General features: G+C 41.4%; 1 protein-coding gene across 3 annotated transcripts in view; it reads left to right on the top strand.

Moving 5' to 3' along the window:
* The window catches only part of SH2B3 (SH2B adaptor protein 3), a 223843-nt gene that overhangs the window by 154029 nt on the left and 41997 nt on the right, over positions 1 to 27817 (top strand). For all 3 annotated transcript variants that reach the window (XM_073676341.1, XM_073676339.1, XM_073676340.1), the window contains 4 exons: positions 4107 to 4208; positions 10936 to 11024; positions 21124 to 21215; positions 24712 to 24926. In XM_073676341.1, the coding sequence (XP_073532442.1) occupies positions 4107 to 4208; positions 10936 to 11024; positions 21124 to 21215; positions 24712 to 24926 (498 nt within the window). The remainder of the gene's footprint in view (positions 1 to 4106; positions 4209 to 10935; positions 11025 to 21123; positions 21216 to 24711; positions 24927 to 27817) is intronic.

The raw sequence follows: 27817 nt of genomic DNA, 5'->3' as shown, positions 1-27817 counted from the left end.
CACCACATAGTCCTCCATACAGAATAATGGACCCCACATAGTCTCCATACAGAATAATGGACCCCACATAATCCTCCATACAGTATTATGTACACCACATAGTCCTCCATACAGAATAATGGGCCCCACATAGTCCTCCTTACAGAATAATGGGTCCCACATAGTCCTCCATACAGTATTATGGGCACCACATAGTCCTCCATACAGAATGATGGGCCCCACATAGTCCTCCATACAGAATAATGGGCCCCATATACCCTATTAATCATACCCATCATACCCTATTAATCTCTCGATCTGGGCCATTGGATCTCCTCCCTACTTTAAAATTTTGTTTCACAATCTCCGTACTAAATAACTAGTGTTAGTCCAAAGACCGAGAGAGGTATATATGAATAATTATGAATAAAGTGGACATCATGTGACCCGCTGTCAAGAGACATGCAGGTCCTGGCAATTGAACCCTCATCTATCATACATTCATGGCATATAGTATACTGTAGCTGTGCCATTAGTGTACCATATGGGAATAACCTTTCAACCACTCAGTTGTTTTGCCTGGCTATAATGAAGTATTTGTTCATATTATGTTTAGTTACACAACTTTTATAAAAACTTTGATGGTACTTCCACGCAGGACATATTAGGTATTCTGCAGCAGAAATTTCAAAATAGCAAAATGCACACCAAATTTTGTGGATTTTGCTATGTTTATGCTGCAGTTTCCATTTTGAAGCTCACCAGCATAAATGGAGAAGAATAACAATTTTTCAGCAACTGTCACGTTTTACAGTGGATTTTCTAGGCATGTGGCCCTCATGCACAAGAATCTACTAGCGCCATTTAATTCCATGTGTGACAAAGTGACTAGCAAAGTACTGGAGGGGAGATGTGTAGCACTGAGATTGTTAGCTTCAGTAATATAAACCTAGGAAAAATGGTCCAGCACACAAATTGCTGAGAGGGGTTAATCAGCCATGGTTAGTGTTAGGATGATTGAACACCTGTAGAGAGGGAGAAGCCCAGAGGATAAATACCCAGCTTTCTAGAGCAGTGTGTGTGGGTGGGCCTGGGGGCACATGCTCTGGAACTGTATTGTCATGTGAAGAAAAGCTAAAAGTTGGGTTGTTTGTTCCTGAAGCGGGTAGTTTCCCGTAGCAACAAGGGCTGTGTTATACGTTATGTTTTGCTTTTCCAGTTAGGCCAGGAAAGCCGAGTTCGTTTTGCTAACATTACCGTGGTTTATGCAGTACTCTTAATAAACTAGCAGAAGATTTAAAGATACAGTGTTCCTGTGTCTACCTCTATGTGCAGGCGAGTGAGCCGATCTACAACACATGGTACTGTCCATGCGAAGAGGATTCACATAATAAGACATATATGAAATACAGTAAACTAACTGACAGACTGGTACAAAGGGAAGAGGACCCTGTCATCGTGTGCTTACTATCTACAGGTTGTTGGGGAAAGAAAAGCAGGTTGGGGGATTTGAACAGCTCCCGTAGAAGTGAGGTGGCAGCAGGATTACTGCAGGCTGTAAGATTTTCTGAACAGATACATTTTCAGGTTGTAACTGGTTTCTGTTGTGCGAGTTAATCGGACATGCAGAGGAACTTAATTCCAGAGGATGGGGGATGCTCAGGAAAAAAACTTTGAGGTGGTTGAGTAAAGAACATACAAGGGCAGAGGAGAGAAGGAGATCTTGTGTTGACCAGACATTATGTGTGGGGAGGTTTGTTCATTTTTAGTTTGAACTGGATTCGTTGGGGAATTGGAAGCCAGTGAAGAGATCTGCAGAGGCAGAGGACTAGCGATGGGAGAATTGGATTAATCGAGCAGTGGCGTTAAGGACAGTCTAGAGGGGTGCGAGAGTGTAAAATGGGAGGCCAGACAGGAGATGATGAGGGCATTTGTTATCATTTTAGTTGATTCGGGGTTGAGGAAAGGACTGATTCTTGAACTATTTTTGAGTTGGAGGCGGCAGGAGGTGGTAAGGGCTTGGATGTGTGCTTTGAAAGTCAAGCCTTACATGCAGGCAGCGGATTTGTGAGGCAAGAGAATGTGTGATGTCATTTACTGTAATAGATTGGTTTGGTGAGGAGGTTGAGTGAGATGGAGAAAAGATGATGAGTTCAGTTTTGTTGAGTTTTAGAAAGCTTGATGAGAAGAAGGAGGGAATGGCAGATAGACATTCTGGACAGCAGAGAGGTGATATTTGGGCTAGAGAGGTAGATTTGAATGTCATCAGCATATAGTTAGTACTGGAAGCCATGGGGCTTTATAAGTTATCTCAGACCAAAGGTATAAATGGAGATGAGTATGGGTCCCAGGACAGTTCCTTGAGGGACACTAACAGAGAGAGGGTGGGATGACGAGGTGTTGTGGGAATGGGAGACACAAAATGTGCGGTTAGTGAGGTATGAGGATATCAAGGAGAGGGCATAAACTTAGATACCAAGGGAAGAAAGGATCTGTGGTATGAGTAGGTCAGTAGGTTGTTTGTAACTTTGGTTAGGGCAGTTTCAGTGGAGTGATGGGGATGGAAGTCAGATTGTAGGGTTTTGAAGAATGTGTTGGATAAGAGGTGGGAGGAAAGTTCTTTATGGACATGCTTTTCTAGGAGTCTTGAGACCAAAATGGAGTAGTGATATGTAGTGATAGATTGATGTAGTGGTTGGGCCATAAGATGGCTTCTTCAGAATGAATGTGATGGTTGCATGCTTGTAAGAGGAAAAGAACACACCAGAGTTTAATGATAAGTTGAAGAGATTGGTTAGGGTTGGGATAAGCATGGTGGCAAGATTGGGAAATGAGGTGGAATAAGATAGCGTCAAGCACAGAAGTGGAGAGATGTGACTTGGAGAGAAAACAAGCAAGCTTTTGTTCGGTGAAAGAAGGTTGTGGGTGATCGGCATCGGTCTGTTATGTAGAGAGTTGTGTTGGTTGAATATTTAAGCTTTCTCTGAGGCTTTTGGTCTTGTTTTTGAAATGTGAGGCAAAGTCTTCAGCTAAAATGAGGGAGGCGGAAAGGGGCAATGGTGGACAGAGGAGGGAATTAAAAGTGTTGAATAACAGTTTGTTTTGGGAGGTTGGTGTGCCACGGTTGTCTATTGATTTGTCACATTCTGCTATGCACTAGAGTGGTAACTTAGTCACATGTGGCATTGTAGAAAATTGTGGATGTTTCATGGAATGAAGATATGGTGGACAGCGGTAGAAGAGAGTCAAGAGAGCATGTTAATGTCTAGGTGTGAGAGGTCCCTGCGGGGGGGGGGGTGCTAATTGATGGACTTGGGAGGCAGTTGAAGAGTATGAGAGAATGTGAGTAGAGTGTGGTCAGGTAGGGGAAGAAGGGAGGTTATGAAGATAGATAGGGAACACAGGCGAGTGAAGATGAGATCTAATGTATGTACGTCTATATGGGTGATTGTACAGGACCTTTGTGGGAGACCAAAGGATGAAGCAAGTGACAAGAGTTTGGAGGCTGCTGATGGATGGATGTCAATTGGGGTATTGAAATCATCCATGATGATGATGGGATTGTTAGCAGAGAGAAGGTTTAGAAGCCATTTGGTAAAGTGATTGATAAAGGAAAAAACTACTGTGCCTGATCCGTTATCAGATCCAAAATGACAGTGATGAAAGCATTGACTTCAAGGCCACGTTCACACGGTGAGTATTTGGTGAGTTTTTTACCTCAGTATCTGTAAGCCAAAACCAGGAGTGGGTGATAAATACAGAAGTGGTGACGTGTTTCTATTATACTTTTCCTCTGACTGTTCCACTCCTGGTTTTGACTTACAAATTCTGATGTAGAATACTGACCAAATACTGAACGTGTGCACGTGGCCTAACAAGATCCATTAGGTTTTCTTCCAGCGTCTGGTATTTTTGTTGACAATTTGTTGCCAATTTTATTGGAAAGCTTGATGGAAATCTCGAGCAGATCGTAATGGGTACTCTAACCTTAATTATTAGTTTTTCTAGATTTGTCTAGAAATATCAACCGTTCTTACACCAAACTATATTAATGTTTTAAAATAATAGTTTTGCATTTATTATGATTTTTTTTTTATAAAAACAGTAAATCTATATCTCCCCTGCAGTGCTCCAAACCAAAGTTACGGGTTCCTTGTTCTGCAATCCATGACATCCGAAAATGCACCCGCCTGGAGATGCCAGACAATGTTAACACATTTGTGCTAAAGGTAAGTCTCATTCCGAGAAGTATAACAGACGCATATTGTGGCCTCATAATGTCGTAGCCGAAAGCACCTTGTCGAAAACTGCCGCTATGATGGGAGCTTACTTAATACTGTCTCATTCATTTGTCTACAATCTAGTGCAAATATTTTCTTAAGTTAGCATGTAATAATAACACGACTCGTTGACTGTGACTTGTAGGATTGCTGCTTCCTGTAGATGGTGCTGTAGAGTTCAAGTCCTCTTTTTCTCTGAAGAGGCAATTTGCATGTAATATTAGACATTTTTTATTTAGTTACTAAGAAAATATCATTTGGCTCCAACATTTTAAGAAGTGCCCAAATTATATTTTTAGCCTGGAGCCCGGGCAAACATTCACATCAAGAATTTTTACTAATGAAAGTGAAAGCTGGCAAGCGATTGGCTGCTATTGAAGACATCTTCACTCTCTTCTGAGTTAGATTTTATTCTGAAAGCCCACGCTATGTCTTTGACAATGAGCTCTCATAAAATTTTATTTTTCTTATAGCATCTGACTGTAACCATTTCTTATCATTGTTGCTAATTGCCCTCCATGTCGAGTGTTTGCTATGCTCCCAGGTACAAGGAAAGAACATGTTCGCCTTTGCTTCACTCTCTCAATCTTTTGGTTCCAATTCATCATATTGCATATGAAAAGCGTAAAGAAAGAATTATGATGATGCCAATTAATGAGCATTTAGTTGGATGTCTTGCATCTACTTTTACATTTACGCATTAAACTAATGTTTAACCGACGGGTTCGACCAACAGTCTAATGTGTATTGGAGCCACAGGCAGGTGATTTTGGAATGCCCATCCTTTTGTTCTAGCTGATATAAGCCCCCACTAGAGATGTCTGGCAGCGGTTTTCCTATAGAGATCACAGGAACGCTTGGTAGAGCGGGCGCTTATGTATATGGCAGAGACAGATGAGATAGCTGCCAGCCGAATGATGAGCCAATGTATTGTTCTGCTTACAGCCATCTAAGGTGTATGGGGGGTATGACCGATACATAGGATTTCATCAATATCAGATATTGGTGAAGGTCCGGCACCCCCACTGATCAGCTCTCTCAGTGGCCGGATGTACAGTGTACTGGGCTGTACACCACAGCTATTTTCTTTGATGAGAGCTGATCTGCATGCACTATCCTCCATCTCAGTAAGCAAAGTGGTGATTCAGGCTAAAAAACGACTCCATCCAAAACCTTTAGCTTATTACAGACCTGATCATATCTTACTCAGGTCTAGAAGTCTGGAGTGGGGACATGTAATGGTGGGAGCACACTATTCACAAAGCTTTCTGCCGCCTCAGCAGGAAGCTAGATGAATGATGTGAACAGTCTGATCGCTCACAGCCCAGCTGCAAGTCTGCTATTACATCCTGGAGTAGAAAACGCCCCGGGCGTAAAAACACTATAGATGGAGTTTAGGTTCTGCAACTGCAAGAATAAGGATGTAAAAGCCAAAAGCCAGAGTCTGGACTTAGACTAGAGGATGCACTGCTGATTTGGAGATTAAAAATAAAAAGATTTAGTAAAATCTGATCTGTTCCTTCATTCTCCTCCATCTCCCTCTTTAAATAGCTTTGTGTTTGGAAGTTGCTATCATGTACATTACTGTTTTTCCATGTTTGTATTATAATAACAATGAATAAAATAAGATATCTGTTGTATTGTTTTAGCCAGCGCAGAGAACATAGGTAAAAAATGAGCAAGGGACTGTTCATAGTTGAGTCATTAATGTGTCAGAGAATGCTCAGCTTTGTGATTGTATTGGGATTAAAATATAAAACAGTCTGGTTATGTTGTGAAATCTCTCTTAGGCTGTGTGCCCACGAAGCGTTTTTTAAGCGTTTCCGCAGCGGCAAAAACGCTGCAGAAACGCTTAAAAAACGCATGGTAGAAGGTCTGCCATGTTCCCCAATGATAATCCGCATGTGCTGTGCACATGCTGCGGAAATTTCCGCTGCGGGTTATCATTGCGGAAAAAAACCCCGCAGCACTACCAATTATTTTGCGGAATCGCTGCGTTTTCGCCTCCATTGACTTGCATTGGAACGCATGGATTCCGCATCACTGCATCTGTACATGCGGAATCCAAACGTTTCAATGTGCGGATGGTACCTGGGTTTGGAGGACAGGAGATTCTCCTCCGGACCCGGGTACCATAGAACCTGTAAAAAAAAGAATAAAATAAAAAATAAATATTATATTTACCTTCTGACGGCACCCGCTGCGGTCGTCCTCCCTTGCCGGCAGGTCACGGTGGACTGAAGGACCTGCGCTGACGTCATAGTCATGTGACGGCAGGTCCTTCAGTGTACGGCGATCTGCCGGCAGCCAGGACGGAGCAAATAAAGACTCCGGGGGCCATCGGAAGGTAAGTATAGATTTATTTTTTTTTATTTTTTACCATTCTTTCAGTCATACTATATAAATCCATGCTGGTTGCATGGATTTATATAGTGTGACCAAGTTGTCAAGCACTTTCCAAGTGATGCTAAAATCGCTTGGAAAGCGCTTGTCAACCCGCATGCAGAAATGCATGTGAAGAACGCTTCACATCCGCATGTCCCTGGCAGGAAAAACGCATGTACAATCCGCATGTACAATCCTCATGTACAATCCTCATGTACAACCCGCATGCAGAAATTCATGTGAAGAACGCTTCACTTCCGCATGTCCCTGGCAGGAAAAACACATGTACAATCCGCATGTACAATCCACATATACAATCCGCATGTACAGTCCACATGTACAATCCGCATGCGTTTTTTTCTGCCAGGGAGAAGCAGAAATGCTTAGGAAAAAATCCGGAGCATTTCTGCATCGTGGGCACATAGCCTAAAATGTTAGGCCATATTCACACTAGGAAAATCCTCTGCACTGAGCACTGAACAATAAATACTTATGGACACAAAGCTAGAACCATGTAACTAACATAGGGAGGTTGTCCTAATGATATAGTATATGTAAATGACAATCCATTGGTGAAATTATCATCAGGGACAACTATTACCTACAAAAACTGTCTGATAGGTTGGATATAGAAGCTCTTTTAAAGTGGCTCACTCTTTTTAGGTAATTTGTGAGACTATCATTAGTTAATGTATAGATCCAATAGATTGTGTTCTCCCATTTTTCTCCTCTAGGACAGGGTCTTTCATAGGACTCACCCTATGATGGAAGATTTCCCCTCAGCCCCCATATGACATCTTCTCTTAGTGTCTCCACATATGTTGTATTGTCATACAGCCTTTAACTATAACTGTTATACAGTATAATGCTAAAATAACATTGGCTTAATAACGCATATACAACACTACTACCTCAATTCACTGCAAAAATAATGAACTGTACAGTAAAAGTGCCAAAATAAATACTAAAATGGAGTGTTTACATAATACATACAGTGACCAAATAAAAGCTCCATAAAGAATGTTACAGTACACAATTTTCTAAAAAAAAACCTGCTTAACAATTAATATTTATGATGGTGAAAAGCCTTGGGTGCAAGGTCTTCTTTGTTTTTCCATTCAGCCCAATAGCGGGTTATATGCCCTGTGCACATGTTGCATTCCCCAATGACTGGCCATGGCCTTGTGTCTCCTGTACACTTAATATTGTCTACTTGTTACCGGATAATCCTTCTAAACTCCAGGAACATTCCTCGACTTTGTTCTTTAGGCGTGCTCATGTCACCACATACACCACACCTTTTCTAAAGCAGTTAATGGAATCATAGATGTGTAGTAGTTTCAGATGGAAGCTCTCATGAACAGTTTTGCCCTCTTCACATATTGCTGTACTTTACTAAATGTTTCCACTTATTTGGCCAATTCTTCATTTCATCAAAAAAAAAAAAAACATGAATTCTTTCCACCATTTCTGAAAGAGATAAGCATACTCGAGGACAAAAGTGATGCCCCATTGTGGTACCTGATGGTAGTTTTTAGAATAAAGAGGAAACACTTGGAAGTTATAATAATTGATAGTGCTCCTCTATTTCAAACACATAGTTCAATTACCTACTCCATGTTTCTAGGTGGTGCATAGGATGAAGCTATGCAGAGTCTCTACATTCAAGCCTGCCAAACACACACTAGATTCAATACTGTTGACATCCAAGAAGTGTGTGTGTGTGTATGTGTATGTATGTATATGTATATATATATATATATATATATATATATATATATATACACACACATGTATCCATACCCTCACCTGACATATGAAAGGTAAAATCATAACCATCCTAACTTTTGAAGCTATAGGGGATTGCAGGCCCGCAGGGTAATTATATTTGGCCCATGACACCAAAACGGCCACCCCTATGTGGAGCCATTATTCTGTATGGGAGACTATGTGGGACCCATTATTCTGTATGGAGGACTATGTGGAACCCATTATTCTGTATGGAGGACTATGTGGGGCTCATTATACTGTATGGAGGACTATGTGGAACCCATTATTCTGTATGGGGGACTATGTGGGGCCCATTATACTGTATGGAGGACTATGTGGGGCCTATTATACTGTATGGAGGATTATGTGGGACTCATTATACTGTATGGAGGACTATGTGGGGCCCATTATTCTGTATGGAGGACTATGTGGGAGCCATTATTCTGTATGGAGGACTATGTGGGGCCATTATTCTGTATGGAAGACTATGTGGGGCCCATTATTCTGTATGGAGGACTATGTGGGGCTCATTATTCTGTATGGCGGACTATGTGGGACCCATTATTCTGTATGGAGGACTATGTAGGAGCCATTATTCTGCATGGAGGACTATGTGGCCCCATTATACTGTATGGAGGACTATGTGGGGCTCATTATTCTGTATGGAGAACTATGTGGGGCCCATTATTCTGTATGGAGGACTATGTAGGCCCATTATTCTGTATGGAGGACTATGTAGGAGCCATTATTCTGTATGGAGGACTATGTGGGGCCCATTATACTGTATGGAGGACTATGTGGGGCCCATTATTCTGTATGGAGGACTATGTGGGGCCCATTATTCTGTATGGAGGACTATGTGGGGACAATTATTCTGCATGGAAGACTATGTGGGGCCCATTATTCTGTATGGAGGACCATATGGTACCCATTATTCTGTATGGAGGAGTATATAGGGCCCATTATACTGTATGGAGGACTATGTAGGAGCCATTATTCTGTATGGACGACTATGTGGGACCCTTTATTCTGTATGGAAGACTATGTAGGAGCCATTATTCTGTATGGAGGACTGTGTGGGACCCATTATTCTGTATGGAAGACTATGTGGGGCCCATTATTCTGTATGGATGACTATATGGGACCCATTATTCTGTATGGAGGAGTTTATGGGGCCCATTATACTGTATGGAGGACTATGTAGGAGCCATTATTCTGTATGGAGGACTATGTAGGAGCCATTATTCTGCATGGAGGACTATGTTGGGACCCATTATTCTGTGTGGAAGACTATGTAGGACCCATTATTCTGTATGGAGGACTATGCGGGACCCATTATTCTGTATGGAGGACTATTTGGGGCCATTATTCTGTATGTAGGACTATGTGGGACCCATTATTCTGTATGGAGGACTATGTGGGACCCATTATTCTGTATGGAGGACTATTTGGGACCATTATTCTGTATGGAGGACTATGTGGGATCCATTATTCTCTATAGAGGACTATGTGGTGCCCATTATACTGTATACTGGTTGGCCCGCGACTTGGTCAAAGGTTTTCATTTTGGCCCTTGGCCCTCTGTATGTTTGAGTTTGACATCCCTGATCTAGGCAAAGGGTGCATAACCTTTTCTGGTACAAGGTCCAAATTATCAGGCTTTTGTAAATAAACTATCAAATTCAATTAATTTCAGTTTGAGGCGTATCCAAACCAATTTTTTTTATTTAATTAGATAAACCCTTTAAAGCTAAATATTGTCCCACTCAGGGCCCCTGCTTTCTTGAGGTAAGAAATTCTGTTGTATGAACACTAAGCACCAAAGTGTTGTAGTTGTCTCCAACCTGTTCCTCTCTGAGAAACTCTCTGCATACCTTTTCCAATAGATTTCATTACTATAAATGAACTGAGAGGGTTGTTTCTCAACAAAATATTGGCTGTCTAAAAAATCCGTCACTTCTCTATTCCCATGTGATCAGCTCTTATCAGCCTGCTGCACACCATGTTGCACTGCATGTTGCCGATTCTAATGAATAACCATTTATGTAATTGGTCCGCCAGGTGGAGGTGCTGGGTCCGGCGGTACAGGAGTCCTTTTTACATAATGGCACTCTATGCTGGCCCAAAGAATAGGGCATATGGACAGGGGTTGTCTTAGTGAGACATCCCATTTAAGGCATTTTGTTGGCTGCTGGAAAGTCTTTGTTTTTGACTAGTTTCTATTGTAAGTAAAAACTAGATACAATGGACCATAAATGTACCGGCTCATGAGTGGAAACATCTGTTTTGTCTATCCAAAATAGCGCACGTCTGTTGCAATAGCCTTCCAATGTGTGTACTAACAGCCCTAAGGAGAATGAGCAGTCCATACATGACAGAATGTGTTCTCACACACTGATATAGATAGCCCTTTTAGATGTGGATAAGCACATTTCAAAGGAAGCCTTTGTGGGTTTCATCCAGAATTAAGAATGTTTTGTGATATTTATCTTTTTTCCTGTTTTCCTATATTTTTTTTTAGGTTAATGCAACTGAAGTTATTTTTGAAGTTGGAGATGACCAGCAGCTAAATTCCTGGACTTCAGAAATCAAAGAGTGCATGAACTGCGGGTAGGCCATCCACTTTGTTTTATGGTGGGAGATTTTTTTTCTTTTAACAAAACAAAAAACAAATCTTTCAGTATTTTCTGACAAGCGATATGGCCACAAAACAGGACCTTGTTGATATTAATAGACTGATGAGGTTTTTATGTCCTTCTGAAGCTCCTGATTTACATCTTATTGCAGTATGCAGGCTCATTTCTTTACATCTGAGTATTATGTTTTGTTCTTCTGTTGTATCTGTAATTGTATATTTGTATAGTCTTTTCACTTACCTTGTTCCTCTCCGGGGGCGGGGGGTTAGACCACCACTGGTAACAGTTGATAAGTTTGTTTTCTATTTGCATAGTTTCATATTTCACGTGAAGTTTCATATTTAGTTCTGCACAAGAAACAGTGAATTTTATATTTGCATGTAGATTTGTTAGAGAATTTTTTCTAACTGTCCCATTCAACATGAAGTCCATGTTAATCCTGTCCCAGCCTTTCACAACTGGGACGGGATTAACTCTGTCCAGGCTCCGACCACTGAAGGATGGAGCTCTGGAAACTGGCGAGAACAGGTATGCCATGCTGATTACATAACTCTTATAGAAATGAATGGGAGTTATGCACACAGAAAGTCAAAGGGTCCTATGCTGTTTCTCTAATACAGGCATAACAGAAACATCTTAGCTCTTTTTATTTTGAGGCCTATATTCATCTTTGAACACCATTTTGGATTTTATATACGGATAAAATCACTTGAATTACCGCACCCACAATACAACCATCTTCAGAACTGTAGGATATGTGGATGTAATAGAAGTGACTCCCCTGCTCTATTAGCCAGATCAAACAGTGAATCTCCCTATTAAAGAAGCACTCCTCCCATCAAAGTTTTTATCCTCTTAATATATTGCAGTCATCATATTATGGAATTGTGTACTTACAATTGCTCATTTTACTTTTCTACCCAGCTAATTCTTCTCTTTTCTCTGCTCTGTGCAGAAAGAGGAAGTCTCATTTACCTGTATTTATCAATTCTCTCTTTAACTTCTGCTCCCTCCCCTCCTCCCCCACGCCATAGAATTTTGCAGTGACTCATTACTCATACAGGGAAAATTGGCCTCCTGTTTCTTCGTAGAGCTTAGAAGTATTCAGCTAGTCAGTTTTTAATCATGTGATGTCATAGACCTAATGGAAAAGAAGAGAATTAGCTGGGTAGAAAGGCGAAATGAGCAATTGTAAGTACCCTGTGCTATATATAATATGATGACTGCCATAGAGCATAAAAACTTTTATAGGAGTGCTTCTTTAAACACACAGCCAGTGCATGCTTCACTTGGACATATTATTTTTATAGAGAAAGGGGCACCATTTTGGCTACTTCTTCTGTGCAGCCTGGTAACATGCAGGCATTTTGTTATTACCGGTGTGGTTGCACCTACAGTCATGGCCAAAAGTTTTGAGAATGACACCAAAATTATATTTTCACATGATGTGCTGGCCTCTGGTTTTTATTAGTGTTTGTCTGATGTTTATATCACATACAGAAATATAATTGCAATCATATTATGAGTACCAATAGGTTATATTGACAGTTAGAATGAGTTAATGCAGCAAGTCAATATTTGCAGTGTTGCCCCTTCTTCTTCAAGACCTCTGTAATTCTCCCTGGCATGCTCTCAATCAACTTTTGGACCAAATCCTGACTGATAGCAGTCCATTCTTGCATAATCAATGCTTGCATTTTGCCAGAATTTGTTGGTTTTTGTTTGTCCACCCGTCTCTTGATGATTGACCACAAGTTCTCAATGGGATTAAGATCTGGGGAGTTTCCAGGCCATGGACCCAAAATCTCTATGTTTTGTTCCATGAGCCATTTAGTTATCACCTTTGTTTTATGGCAAGGTGCTCAATCATGCTGGAAAAGGCATTGTTGGGCGCCAAACTGCTCTTGGACGGTTGGGAGACGTTGCTCTTGGAGGACATTCTGGTACCATTCTTTATTCATGGCTGTGTTTTTAGGCAAGACTGTGAGTGAGCCGATTCCCTTGGCTGAGAAGCAACCCCACACATGAATGGTTTCAGGATGCCTTACAGTTGGCATGAGACAAGACTGGTGGTAGCGCTCACCTCTTCTTCTCCGAATAAGTTGTTTTCCAGATGTCCCAAACAATCGAAAAGGGGATTCATCAGAGAAAATGACTTTGCCCCAGTCCTCAGCAGTCCACTCCCTGTACCTTTTGCAGAATATCAGTCGGTCCCTGATGTTTTTTCTAGAGAGAAGTGGCTTCTTTGCTGCCCTCCTTGAAACCAGCCCTTGCTCAAAGAGTCTCCGCCTCACAGTGCGTGCAGAAGCACTCACACCAGCCTGCTGCCATTCCTGAGCAAGCTCGGCACTGCTGGTAGTTCGATCCCGCAGCTGAAACAGTTTTAAGATACGGTCCTGGCGCTTGCTGGTCTTTCTTGGGCGCCCTGGAGCCTTTTTGACAACAATGGAAGCTCTCTCCTTGAAGTTCTTGATGATGCGATAGATTGTTGACTGAGGTGCAATCTTTGTAGCTGCGATACTCTTCCCTGTTAGGCCATTTTTGTGCAGTGCAATGATGGCTGCACGTGTTTCTTTAGAGATAACCATGGTTAACTGAAGAGAAACAATGATACCAAGAACCAGCCTCCTTTTAAAGTGTCCAGTGATGTCATTCTTACTTAATCATGACTGATTGATCGCCAGCCCTGTCCTCAACAACACCCACACCTGTGTTAATGGATCAATCACTAAAACGATGTTAGCTGCTCCTTTTAAGGCAGGACTGCAATGATGTTGAAATGTGTTTTGGGGGTTAAAGTTCATTTTCTGGGCAAATATTGACTTTGCAAGTACAGTAATTGCTGTTAAGCTGATCACTCTTTGACATTCAGGAGTATATGCAAATTGCCATTACAAAAAATGAAGCAGTAAACTTTGGAAAAATTACTATTTGTCTCATTCTCAATACTTTTGTCCATGACTGTACAATGGACTTTGAAAACTTGCTCTGAGTACACACGAGTCAGAGAATGGAGTCAAAGCTTCTTTTTAAAGAGTATTGTGCAAAGTTCTGTCCACTTATCTCAGGTTTCAACAGTCAGTGGATAGTTCAGAAAATCTGCTGCAAAAATTGGAAGCTGAACCTCAGAATTTATGCTACAGGTGAGCCCTTTTGTAAAACAATAAAGCTAGACAGTGTTTTTCCCACGTAAAATCCGCTGCAATAATGCACATGTTGTGGATTTTAAAATCTGCAGCTTGTTCATTATTCCAAGTGGATTTTTTTTTTCAGTTTATATGACTGGAGATTAAAATCCGTTACTCATTTGCATTGTTGACAAAATTCTGTCAATATCTAAGTGCTGACGGAATCAAGGCTTTAGGCTACGTTCACACATCATGTTTTTTTCAGCGTTTTTTGATGCAGTTTGTATCCAAATTTTTCAGCTGCCTTTTGCAGTACCAGAAAAGTCTACAAGAAACCAGAATTCTCTGTTCACACATCATGGTTTTTTTGTTCAGGATTTTGTGACTTGCATGTTTTTTTGGAAAATAGAGCATGTCACTTCTTTCAGCGTTTTTTTCAGCGTTTTTTCACCCATAGGAAGTAATGGGTGGTGAAAAAAAACGCTGAGAAAAATGCATCAAAATTTGTATCAGTGTTTTATCAGCGTTTTTGATGACAAAATAGAATGGGTTCTTTTTTTTCTAAGAACTTTATGTACATGCATAAAAAAAGACAGAAGGACAGTGAAAAAAAACGCACCAAAAATGCATAGAAAAACACCAAAACTGCAACAAAAATCCTGAACAAAATGCCATTGAAGATCAGGTTTTGCTGCAGAAGATTGATGCCAAAAAAACTGTTACACGCACGCCGCCTAAGTTCAGATAGGGGCGAGACCGGTTACATGAATTCGTTGGAATCCTGAGGGAACCGTTATTCAGGGTGATCATAGGCTGCAGCTGCTCTCAGGCACATGATAGATTCAATTGCTGAGCAGACACATCTGACAAGAGTTCTCATAAGCGGTAGAACAGTAACATTTAATGAGGCACGGCCAGTGCAATGCAAATATCTCTGAGCAACAGGCTCCAGTAATAACAGCACAGTCTCCTTTGCACAGCAGTACACAGTCTATTATCTGGTAGCACAGTATAGCACAGTTTTAATGCATACACAACCACAGGCTTTTCCTTCACAAGAACTCAATAGTCCACAGCATTCTTTATGCTGCATGGAGATGGAGGGGGGAAGGTTGTGATGAGGGAGATGATCTCTATGACAGGCTTCCTTCCAGTCCTTATCTTCCTGTCTGATAATACTCCACACTGTTAGCTCAGGGAGTCTAATTTACCTTTGTTTTTGCTTCCCTCCTGACCTGAATTCTGTTCCCTTGTCTTCTGTGAGATATAGATCATAAGCCACCTTTCTCTTCGGCTCCAGCCAGACAGTAAACAACTTCCCCACAATCCCCCTGGGGCTCTGCTAAGACACTCCCCTTTTCCTGTCACTGTGCTAACCCCTCTAGTTGCTGGATGCTTCTGGAGCACAACACATCCTGTCTCCTGTGCTTGTGTTACTTCTAATAGTTGCTGAATGCTTTTAAAGCAACAGCACTACTTCTGCATGTCACACTCTGCAACAGCACTACTTCTGCATGTCACACTCTGCAACAGCACTACTTCTGCATGTCACACTCTGCAACAGCACTACTTTTGAATGTTACAAAACCATGATGTGTGAACATAGCCTAAATGTGTGAACATGACATAATGGTATATTTCTACTGCAACTCTGGTCTGTAATACAGGCTGTAACATTGGTTATGCATCCATGGGACACATCCTAGTGCTGTATGCTTTATGTCTCGGCCAGCTCACTGACCCATAGAGTTTCTTTTATCCATTCATACATCAATATCAAAAAACGGTTCATGAGACTCACAGCATGTCCTACCCTCATCAGTTTTGCAGACAAGACTCGGTCATTAAAGTCTATGGGGATGCGTGAGACAGGGATGAAACTAGGAAGACGTAGAGCTCCATCCCAGTTTCATCCGTTTTTTAACTGTTATAAGACAGTGGATAAAAAAAAATTCAGACAGTGGAAAAAAAGGGACAAGAAGAAAAGTGATTTAACCGAGATGCAACTAGGATGATTCCGTTTCTCTCAGATGGTTAGACTCACTCGGATGTATGAATGTAGCCTTAGGCTACGTTCCCACCATGAGCTTTTGGTGAGTTTTTGACGCTGCTTATTTTTGCTGCATCAAAACGTAGGGTCAATACAAGATCAGTAAGGTAATCTAATTAGTAAAGTCACTAAATCTTTTAAGTCATTTCATAAACCATTACACTGGAGAGATTGTGTTTTTCTGTGTGCAGTCTGTACATTAGAATTATTGGACTAAATAGGACACAGACTATAAAATGGAGGTTGAAGGTCAAAGTCCAGCTGTTTTCCTTTGAGAGTACTACTCCTTGCCTCTGGTAGCTCAGATTGCAGGCAAGGGTTAATGGTCCGTAGTGATGCATGATTTGGAGAGTCACCTGCGGCTGGGGAGCATTGCATGTGTGATTTGCTGTGTAGGTGATAATTGCTGTTTCTAAAGCAGGAAGCAGAGGAAGTGCATGTTGACCTGTAGGGTTTGCATATGGTTCAGCCTCTAGCGCTATGCTGAAAGGCTTTTCCTGTTATTGAAATACCAAGAACTCTGTTAGCAATTAATCATTGTAAGATTTCCAGAGCTTGTCCTCCTCCAGCTTGGTTCTCCTTGCCTTGAATTTCCATGAATTACAAGTGTGTTTCCGCTGCTTTCAGAGGCTCTTATTCGTAGCTTGTCTGTGACAGGTGACATCTCATGTTTTCAGTGGCACAGGTTAAAAGGCAGAGCAATAGTTTCGCTGCTCGTGTTATTTAGCCTGTATCTTTAGAAAAAATAATTATGAATGACATTTTCTTCTTACTGCTCTTTCAAGTGTTTGCAGAGATCTGGAGATTATACCAACAATCTTGTTAGGCCACACTCCCACTATCCGTATTCGATCAGTATTTTCTCTCAGGAGTGGAAGCCAAAACCAAGTGAGGAACAATCAGAGAAAAGGTATAATAGAAACAAGTCACCAATTCTTCAGTTATCACCCACTCCTGGTTTTGGCTCCCACGCCTGAGAAAAAATACTGAGCAAATACTGATAGTGGGGCCGTGGCCTTAGTCATCATATAGGCCATATTTGCAGGTCAGTCACCCAAAAACACTTTTCCAGCCCTGGCAGAAGTGGCTTTGAGAACTAGTTGGTTGCCTTGTGGCATCTCTTGTTGCCAACTGCCGATTTCAGCAGTGTTACTTGACCTCAGTTTATATCTTCTTGCAATAAGGTTTTTGCCTACGTATTGCTTATCCTGATTTATTGAGTTGTGCTGTTCTCCAAATTCTGTCTATATACAAAGAATCAGTAACCGTACATCAGTGTGTGCAGACCGTTACTGGGCTTATTGAATCTCCTTCTTTAAGTGGGCAGTGCACTACTATTAAATTGATGCTCTATTGAGGATAGGACATCATTATCAGATTAGTAGGGGGCTGACACCCAGCACCTCTAACCACTCACCCACTATCAGCAGTGCCGGATGTGAGCAGTGAGTGGAGTAGAACACCACAGGTCCGTCACACCATTTAGTGGCCACTGCCGTGTACTGCAGATCAACGCCTAAACATTTGAGTACCCAGCAGTGGCACCTAAACATTGGGACAGAGCTGTCGTGTTTCTCTCCTTATACTGTTTACATTTGGTCACTGCTCGAGCTAGAAACAGGGGTTCTGGATGTCAGTACCCCAATGATCTGATATTGTTGACCTTTCAACGTAAAAGTGGTCGACAACCTATTTAAAGGTGGAAATGCAATCAGCAATGTTATGGTCTGCAAGTGTAGGTATATGATTACCGTCTGATATTCAGAACCTATCTTTAAAGGGGTTATCCAGTCTCGTAAGAAACGTCTGTAGTCACTCTATGTCTGAACTGCCATTCTTCAGGAGCGCACTGCCCCCTGGCAATCAGGAGGCAGAGGAGAGGTGTGCTCCTGATGACAGAAGAATAGAACATCCTTTCATAGTAGTGGAAAGCCCCTGCAATTAATATTGACAAACAGCTTATTCAGCAGTTTGCCTGCTTTTTTTTTTGCAATGTCTTTGAGCAATGCAAGGGATTTGTCTGAGAGTTTCAAATATTAAACTCGTTGCAGGAAAAGTAATAAAGTAAAAAGAAAACTTTACTCATCTGGTGAATCCCTATCTCTCCAGTGCAGATTCTCTGGTGTTGCCCTCTGGCCTTTTGCTGGCATAATGACATGCTGTGCCATCATGCGCCAGCTTCAGCCCGTAACTGATTTGCGTTTGTGCCACTCCCTTTTTCTTCTGCAATGACCAGGTTTGCAGTTGTATGTGATTTTTTAAAGGTGGTGCACAAGTGGTACCTATGGAAGTGATAAAAGAACTATTCCAAGAACTGATTCTTCTCCAAAAATTATTTGTTCAAAGTCACAGGAAAACCCAGATGTCAAGCATGCATTACAGATATACAAGTGCTTCTCACAAAATTAGAATATCATCAAAAAGTTAATTTATTTCAGTTCTTCAATACAAAAAGTGAAACTGATACATTATATAGAGTCATTACAAACAGAGTGATCTATTTCAAGTGTTTATTTCTGTTAATGTTGATGATTATGGCTTACAGCCAATGAAAACACAAAAGTCATTATCTCAGTAAATTAGAATACTTTATAACAACAGCTTGAAAAATGTTTTTAAAATCCGAAATGTTGGCCTACTGAAATGTATGTTCAGTAAATGCACTCAATACTTGTCGGGGCTCCTTTTGCATCAATTACTGCATCAATGCGGCGTGGCATGGAGGCGTTCAGCCTGTGGCACTGCTGAGGTGTTATGGAAGCCCATGTTGCTTTGATAGCAGCCTTCAGCTAGTCTGCATTGTTGGGTCTGGGGTCTCTCATCTTCCTCTTGACAATACCCCATAGATTGTCTATGGGGTTATGGTCAGGCGAGTTTGCTGGCCAATCAAGCACAGTGATACTGTTGTATATAAACCAGGTATTGGTACTTTTGGCAGTGTGGACAGGTGCCAAGTCCTGCTGGAGAATGAAATTTCCATCTCCAAAAAGCTTGTCGGCAGAGGGAAGCATGAAGTGCTCTAAAATTTCCTGGTAGACGGCAGCGCTGACTTTGCTCTTGATAAAACACAGTGAACCTACACCTGCAGATGACATAGCTCCCCAAAGCATCACTGATTGTGGAAACTTCACACTAGACCTCAAGCAGCTTGGATTGTGTGCCTCTCCACTCTTCCTCCAGACTCTGGGACCTTGATTTCCAAATGAAATGCAAAATTTACTTTCATCTGAAAACAACACCTTGGACCACTGAGCAGTAGTCCAGGTCTTTTTCTTCTTGGCCCAGGTAAGAAGCTTCTGGCGTTGTCTATTGGTCATGAGGGGCTTGACACAAGGAATGCGACACTTGTAGCCCATGTTCTGGATACTTCTGTGTGTGGTGGCTCTTGAAGCAATGACTCCAGCAGCAGTCCACTCCTTGTGAATTTCCCCCAAATTTTTGAATGGCCTTTTCTTAACAATCCTTTCAATGATTATTATTCTTGTTACTTGTGAACCTTTTTCTACCACACTTTTTCCTTCTACTCAACTTTCCACTAATATGCTTGGATACAGTACTCTGTGAACAGCCAGCTTCTTTAGCAATGACCTTTGTGGCTTACCCTCCTTGTGGAGTGTGTCAATGACTGCCTTCTGGACATCTGTCAAGTCAGCAGTCTTCCCCATGATTGTGGAGCCTACTGAAACAGACTAAGGGACCTTTTTAAATGCATCGGAAGCCTTTGCAGGTATTTTTTGTTAATTATTCTAATTTACTGAGATAATGACTTTCGTGTTTTCATTGGCTGTAAGCCATAATCATCAACATTAACAGAAATAAACACTTGAAATGATCACTCTGTTTGTAATGACTCTATATAATATATGAGTTTCACTTTTTGTATTGAAGTTTTAACTGAAATAAATAAACTTTTTGATGATATTCTAATTTAGTGAGAAGCACTTGTATTTACTTTGTAAGGCCATGTTACACTGTGGACTTTAAAAAAATCTGTGTGAGAAATCTAAAGACGGTACACATTTCTCTGATGGGTTGTCGAATGGACTAGCGCCTTTTTTATCAGGGTAATCCGCCTTTTCCATTGGAACCCACAGCAAATGTTGAGTATGTTGTAAATATTATAACCTACAGCATGTTCATTAATCCAAGGGACTTTTTGAGGGCTCGCTCTCACCCGCGTATACAACGGATGAGTGCGTTCTGATTTTTTTTATCGGATAGCACTCAGACAATGTTATTCAATGGGGTAGTGCTGATGACCGATTTTTTTCACTGACAGACTCTGTCAATGAAAAAAACTGCAGCATGTTACGATTTCACTTTAATCAGATGGCACTCACCCATTCAAGTCTATGGCTGCGTGGAAAACTTCAGACTGTACTTGGAGAACATCCGAGTGCAGTCCAATTACCGCAGACTCACAATGGAGAAAATGTGGAAGTTTTGTTCTCCATCGTCTCCTCACAATGTGCTCTGGTAATCTCATCCAAGAGAATTGGGACACATTATGCTGACACTTCGATCAAACTCTGATCAGAGTTTGATCACAGAGTCATTTGCATAATTGTCTTGCATGAGAGAATATATGGCCTTCTGACCATAGCCTGAAAGTGTGTGAAGGGCTATAAAATACTCCATTCAACTGTATTGCTGGCAGGTTGTCAGTGGTTGTTTTCAGGATTTAAGTGCAGAATGGTACCTAAATTTGGGACACGTAAACGTGGCCTTAGGGTATATTCACATGCAACAGACTAGTTGCATTAATCTCTGAATGTCTCATTCATCTGAACTGAACTTGCAGAAATTCTTGCGTTGAAACAACCCCATTCAGACAAATAGAACAATGTTAATATACTTGACATCTTTGAATGCTAACACCTTCTTTTTCATTTTAGGACTGAAGAGGTTGATTTAGAGATGCAGGTGTCTCCTTCAGATCCAGCTCCACAGAATCCCAACAATGGCAGCACTGATTCCATTAACCAAGGTTTGTTCTCGTCGTATGAGTAATATATACAATTTCAATATTGTTATCCAGATAGATTGCACTAAGGCCTCTTTTATCTATTTATTTGCGTATGTGGAAAAATGTACAGTTTTTCGTCAGTGTGCCTCCGTTTTTACCATTATTGTGGCTTGTATTTTTCACATATGCAAAAATGAAAATGTTTCCAAGTTTCTCCTACCCATTAAGCAGAAAAAAGGGACAGCACGTGGGTGACATAAAGATGACATCCGAGTGCTGTCGGCTTTTTTTCACAGACCCAATAACTTCAATGGGCTTGTTTGATCCAATAATTGGATAAAAAATTAAAGTCTCCTTTTTTTTTCAGACAATCGCACTGAAAAAAAATGGACATATGAACAGCACTATAGACTATCAATAGTATCAAAAAAGGGCAATCAGCTCACCTGTCTGCTGCACGGCAAAAAGCCCTCTGTAGTTTTATGGGTAGATCCACGTAGAAGCCAGCACACGTAGTATTCCATAAAAAATCTAAGGTTATTGTTCAGATTAAAAACATGATTTAACCACTGTTTGGAATTTGTACTCATTTCCACTGTTTTTATGTTTTTGTTGTTGTTTTTTTTGGGGGGGTGGTGTTTTTTTTATGTCTATGATGTGATGGGATGGCAGCTGGGATGTTTCTGCTCCCCACAGGCAGAGCAGGCCCCCGGGGCAGTGTTGGTGGATGGGATGCAGGGTGTTGTAACGTAGGAGGGATGATGGCGCGGCGGGAAGAACCGACAGAGACAGTGAGTGCAGTCATCCGATTTTACTCACAGTTCTTTTTGGATTCCTTAGGTACACTGTACAGGTTACCGCTTCCTGCGCCGTGCTGCGTTCATCAAGCAGGGGTTCAGAAGTCACTCCGGTAATTCGAGAGTACTTATCGGGACCCCCTTTCTATATGTTCATTTCCTCAGCCGACTTTCCGCGCTGGGTCTCTCCCTCCTGCCCTGCGCCTCACAAACTGAGCCCCAAGATGGAGTCCTCGGATCCCTCAGGGACACCTGGAGTTCCCTGGTCCTACTCGGCTACCTTTCTTGGCTGCTAGAATGCGATTATGGCAACTGCACCATAAAAGTGAGAAGCCTCCGGTTTCCTAGCCGAGGCTTGAAGCGACACGACTAGCCCAGGGACCGGTTCCCTTCTTGCGGCCTGGTCCCTCTGACACTTGACAGAATCGAGCGTACGGGTGGCTTCTTGCTCCTTCCGTACCCCTGGGACCCCTTCAGTTTCCGGAGCCTTCCTCCTCTGCTCCCCTCCTCTTCTCTCCTCCGCTGGGCCTCATTTACTAGGCCCACTCTGGAGCAGAGCTCCTGAAGAGCACCTGCTCCTCTTACTAGACACAGACCTCCACCTACTACTGCCCTCTCTACTTAAGATGGATCCCCTATTTATGCTCCTAACAAATGCTCCCCTAAACTCCTTCCTCCACCCACACCCACTACTTGGTTCCCCCCACTCCAGCCAGGGACAGGGCTCAGCAGAACACAGTGCATCTTGCCCTTCCAGCCGGCCTGGAGCAGTGTATTGTTGGATGCAGGTGTTGGGGTCCCGGGCTGTACTCCTTTCCTTACCAGAGAGTGAGGCACCACCAGTTGTAGTACCCCTGTGGCGACTGAACCCTCAGGGGCGCCACAAAACCACAGAGCAAGAAAATGTACTAGATCTTTAGACATGACATGCAAATTCTGCAATACTAGAATGACTTTAAATGTGTTAAAATGATGATCTACAAAAGGGAAATGTTTGGAAGCTGTAGTTCTTCATCATTGTCCAGTCATCATATTATCGCACAGTAAATAGCTCTGAATAGTACTGAAATCAATTAGGGCTTATTTAAAGGGAATCTATCACCAGGCTTTTGCTAGCTTGCTAAGAACAGCATGTTGTAGAGACAGAGACCCTGATTCCAGCTATGTGTCACTTACTGGGCTGTATATTGTTGTTTTGATAAAATCACAGTTTTATGAGCAGGAGATTATCACTGGAGGACTAGTAAACCTGCTGCCAGGTAGTCAAACATAGGCATGAGCTCTGTATAACCACAGCCCCAAAACAGATTAGCAGCTTTCTGTGCACAGTGCATGGGCAGAAAACAGCCAATCAGTGGTGTGGGCGGGGTTATACAGAGCTCGTCTCAGAGAACTGCTAGATCTGCAGCAAAGAAAACAGTGATTTTATCAAAATGACAGCAAGATGACCAGTGGGTGATACATTCCTGGAATCAGGTTCCCTGCCCCTACATGATGCTGCTCTCAGATAGGGTAGCAAAAACCTGCTGACAGATTCCCTTTAATGATCTGTTCTAATGGCCCAATGAAAATTTCTGCCCCAGGCTCGGCTGTCAACAGGACTTGCTTATATTATGGAACATAACAGAGTAATTATGCTGCATATACCGTACTTTAGTGTACAGTACCCTACAATCCTCGTCCAGTTTATGTACTCCACAGCTATGCTCAGCATTATTTCTCCATGCATATTACATTTATGATAGGATTTATATCACCTAAGGCAACTTTTTTTAGAGAGAGAATTTGAGTTATCATCATTCAGTATGTACCTCATTAAAAGGGGTTGTCCGGTCTAAAATGAAAAGTCTGCAGTCACTCTGTGTGATTGCAGACTTGTGAATCCTCCCAGCGCACGCACTGTGCACTGTCGGGATTCACCTTCTTACCTGGGACGGTGGTCAAATATGTGATATGCATGCTCCTGGGCAGAACCCGTCTATGAGGTGCGGTGTTTCTCAATACACTTGAGCTGCATCCCCGCGCCCACTCCCGGTTCCGCCCGGGAGTATGCATATCACATATTTGACCGCCGTCCTGGGGCAGAAACTGGAGAATCCTCAGATTCACAAGTCTGCAGTTACACAGAGTGACTGCAGACTTTTCCTTTTAGACAGGGCAACCCCTTTAACTCATGAGCGCCTGGAAAGAACTGTATTATTTTTACAGAAATGTATTCAATGCAGAATTATAATTGATTAAAAGAAGATAAAGTACCTTAATTGTTTTTGAGATTTTGCCACTAGGGAAACACATTCAAGCTTTTTATGGAGTCAGGACGGGTTTTTCTTATATTTTAAGGTTTCCTACTTGCACATAATTTGTTGTTCGTGGCATAAAGAGCAGAAAGCACTTTTATTCAAATAGATATTCTAAAAACCATGGGCATATCTACAGCCATATAGCTGATGTGGGGCAAGAGGCTGAGGAAGCCTATTCATGGCTGCATGTTATCTAGAACTGCTAAGTTGGTGTCTGATGTCTGGCGCTTTTATTCATACATTTAATTATTCCTTATGCTGCTGCTTCAGCTTCCTGCTATTAGGTGGTGGGAGCCGTTCTTACTTTGCTATGGGTTTCTATGGATTTTAGTTATGTTTTTATTCTAAGCCTTTTTACCCACAAAAAGTTTCTGTGTAATATATGACTTTTTAATGTGTTCCAATATTCCTTCTTCGCAGGTGCCGCCGTCTTTGTGCCCCCAGAGCAGTGCTGCCACAAAACTGACCATTTTTTATCACCATATCCGTGGTTTCATGGACCTATCTCTCGGGTCAAAGCAGCGCAGCTTGTTCAATCCCAGGGATTTGAGGGACATGGAGTCTTCCTTGTGAGACAAAGTGAAACCCGCAGAGGGGAATATGTCCTTACATTTAATTTTCAAGGCAGAGCTAAGGTAAAGACATCTGCAAGACTTTGTTCATACAGATCTAAAAGACTTAACACATGGCTACCGATCTAAAGATAAAAGAAATGAAAGTGTTTTATTACCATATTGTACACCTTTCAGCATATGCACATATATATCACATGAAGCACACCTGCCAGAACATTCTAATGTTTTGTACTGCGTGGTAATTGCATTATAGAGAATATATTTTTAAGCATAATTTTCCATGCCACTAAAGGATTGATTATATCACTGACATTAGGCTATTCTCATCGCTCTCCTCATCCCCTCCCTGTAAAATGAATTCACAGGATCGATAGACATGTTAATGATATTGAGATGATAAAAAAATGGAAACAAAATTTTCTAAACATCTTGATCTATTCATTATCGAGTATGAGCGCCACATGCCAAAATACACTCACTTACACACCTTGGCTGCTATCAATGAGGTTATTAACAGTTGTCTGAGGTATATTCTGCCATGTTAAATAGAAATGAGCGGATCGATTCACGGGACTCCTGGCTAGCGGCCAGGTACCAGCGACCTGGACGCTGCACCAGAGTCCCATGAATCATTCCACTTATCTCTAAAGCTAAATGCACTTGGGTACGCAAATCATCAAGATCCACTGCTGGCAGCTACCTTTGCAACTGACGACCAATGATGTCCCAGATGTGCGCGATGGGAGACAAGTTCGGAGATGCTGCAGGCCATGGTGGCAAGTTTAGGCCACATAGGCTGCTCACAGTAGCACAAACAACATGCGGTCTGGGGTCGTTGTATTGAAAAACAGCTCCTGGGACACTTTGGAGGAATGACCGTACCACTGGTTCCATGACCAAATCCATATAATGCCAATCAGTTAGTGCATTTGAGACAAGATTACCATACTTTGTCATCCAACACCATAATCACGGAAATAGGACCAATGTGATGTTCCCTCATGAAGGCTTTGTTATGACATTGCCCTCGTGGTCTCATCTAATTTGACGAATGGCACATAGTGATCCATTTTGTACTGCAAGTGAAATTAGAGATCATATACCTAGCTTTAAGCATCTAGCAGCGTCTACACCATCCACCAGGAGGCGTTTGCATGACATTGTGCAAAAGCCAGACGTCCAGCTACGTATATTTCAATGACTTCACGTCACGACTCTCAAAGGCTATCCTGCAGAGCAAAACAACAATGGAGGCTGGAATGGAGGTCTTTCTTCTTCATTGTTGAGTCTCGCCTTTGTTTTAGACGCAATGAGAGCCGGAGATAGGTTTGAAGACCACATGGGCAACAATATGAAGAGGAGGAAACGTGAAAGTGTCCCAGGAACCATCTTGCGACATGACAGTGCCAGGCTGCATGTTGCTTATGCAACTTTGAGCAGCCTATGTGATCTCAACGTGCTACCATGATCTGCAGCGTCTCCGGATTTGTCTCATCTGGGACGTTATTGGTTGGCAATTGCACAAGGAGCTGCCAGCAGCACATTTTGATAATTTGCCTGCACAATTGCATTCAGCGTGGCAGAACGTTCCTCAGATAACCTCATTAATAGCATGCAAAGGCATACTACTGCGTGTACTTCTGTGCATGGCGCTAATACTCAATACTGAATAAATGTAAGATGTTTTGAAAATGTTGTTTCCATTTTTTCATCATTTGCATATCAGTGACATGTCTGTCCATCCTGTGATTTCCATAATACCATGACAATTGCTTAGCGGTATTTCAATTTCATTGTCGAGAAGCGTAGAAATTAATGAGTCATCTCCAGCCTATTATTTCTTATATTCCAAATTGCAGCTGTAAATCACATTTCTGAACATTGTTAGCAGATGGACCATAATCCTGTTGCATATTTCATTGATGGGGTTTATTTATATGCACATACATACACAGTGGTGCTTGAAAGTTTGTGAACCCTTCATAATTTTCCATATTTCTGCATAAATTTTACCTGAACTGCACGAAAATTAAGAAAACTTCATAAAATAAATTAGTCCAAACTATTATTTTTTTTAATTTTTTAATAAGGAAAATTATCCAATATAACATATCTGTGAACGTTTAGGATAAGAAGAAAATTTGAAGGTAAAATTAGAGTTTGGTGTTTTCATTCAATGGGATGGCAATCATGTGTCTAGTGGTTGACCTGTTTTATTTAAATTCAGGGATCTTTCAAACTCTAATGATCACAACATGTGTATGTAGAACCAACAAAGACAGAAAACCGAAGGAAGAGGCCAATATAGGATGTAGTGAAAAATTATGTAAACTTTATTAATCAAGCAGTTGGTGTGCAGTATTCATACAAAGAGATGAGAAGCAGGTGCACATCCAGATAAAACAATGGTGTCAATAAATTGAAAACATAGTATGATAAAAAAGAAAAACTGCATGTTGTATAATAGAATCAACATCAATATTCACAGATAATATAACATGGTAACACCAGAATATCACAGACCAGAAAAAAATCAATCATCAGCAAAGGTGTAGAACGGTATATAGGTAAATAAATAAAAATAAATAAATAATAGATAATAATAGATGATGGAAAAATTACCCTGTGGTAGTGGTGTGTGTATTAGACTGCAGTGATAAGAATCAAAGTGGACAGGCTAAAGCACATAGACATAGGTATGTACAGGTGCATCTCACTAAATTAGAATATCATCAAAAAGTTAATTTATTTCAGTTCTTCAATACTAAAAGTGAAACTCCTATATTTATATAGAGTCATTACAAAACAGAGTGATCTATTTCAAGTGTTTTCAATGAAAACACAAAAGTCATTATCTCAGTAAATTAGAATAATTAATAAAAAAAACACCTGCAAAGGCTTCCGATGCGTTTAAAAAGTTCCCTTAGTCTGTTTCAGTAGGCTCCACAATC

Source organism: Phyllobates terribilis, unplaced genomic scaffold (assembly GCF_046119375.1).
Source record: "Phyllobates terribilis strain yellow unplaced genomic scaffold, ASM4611937v1 Scaffold_1__5_contigs__length_1240528914, whole genome shotgun sequence".
NCBI lineage: Eukaryota > Metazoa > Chordata > Amphibia > Anura > Dendrobatidae > Phyllobates > Phyllobates terribilis.
Note: the sequence above shows the minus strand (reverse complement) of the source record. Positions and strands in the feature narration are given on the sequence as shown.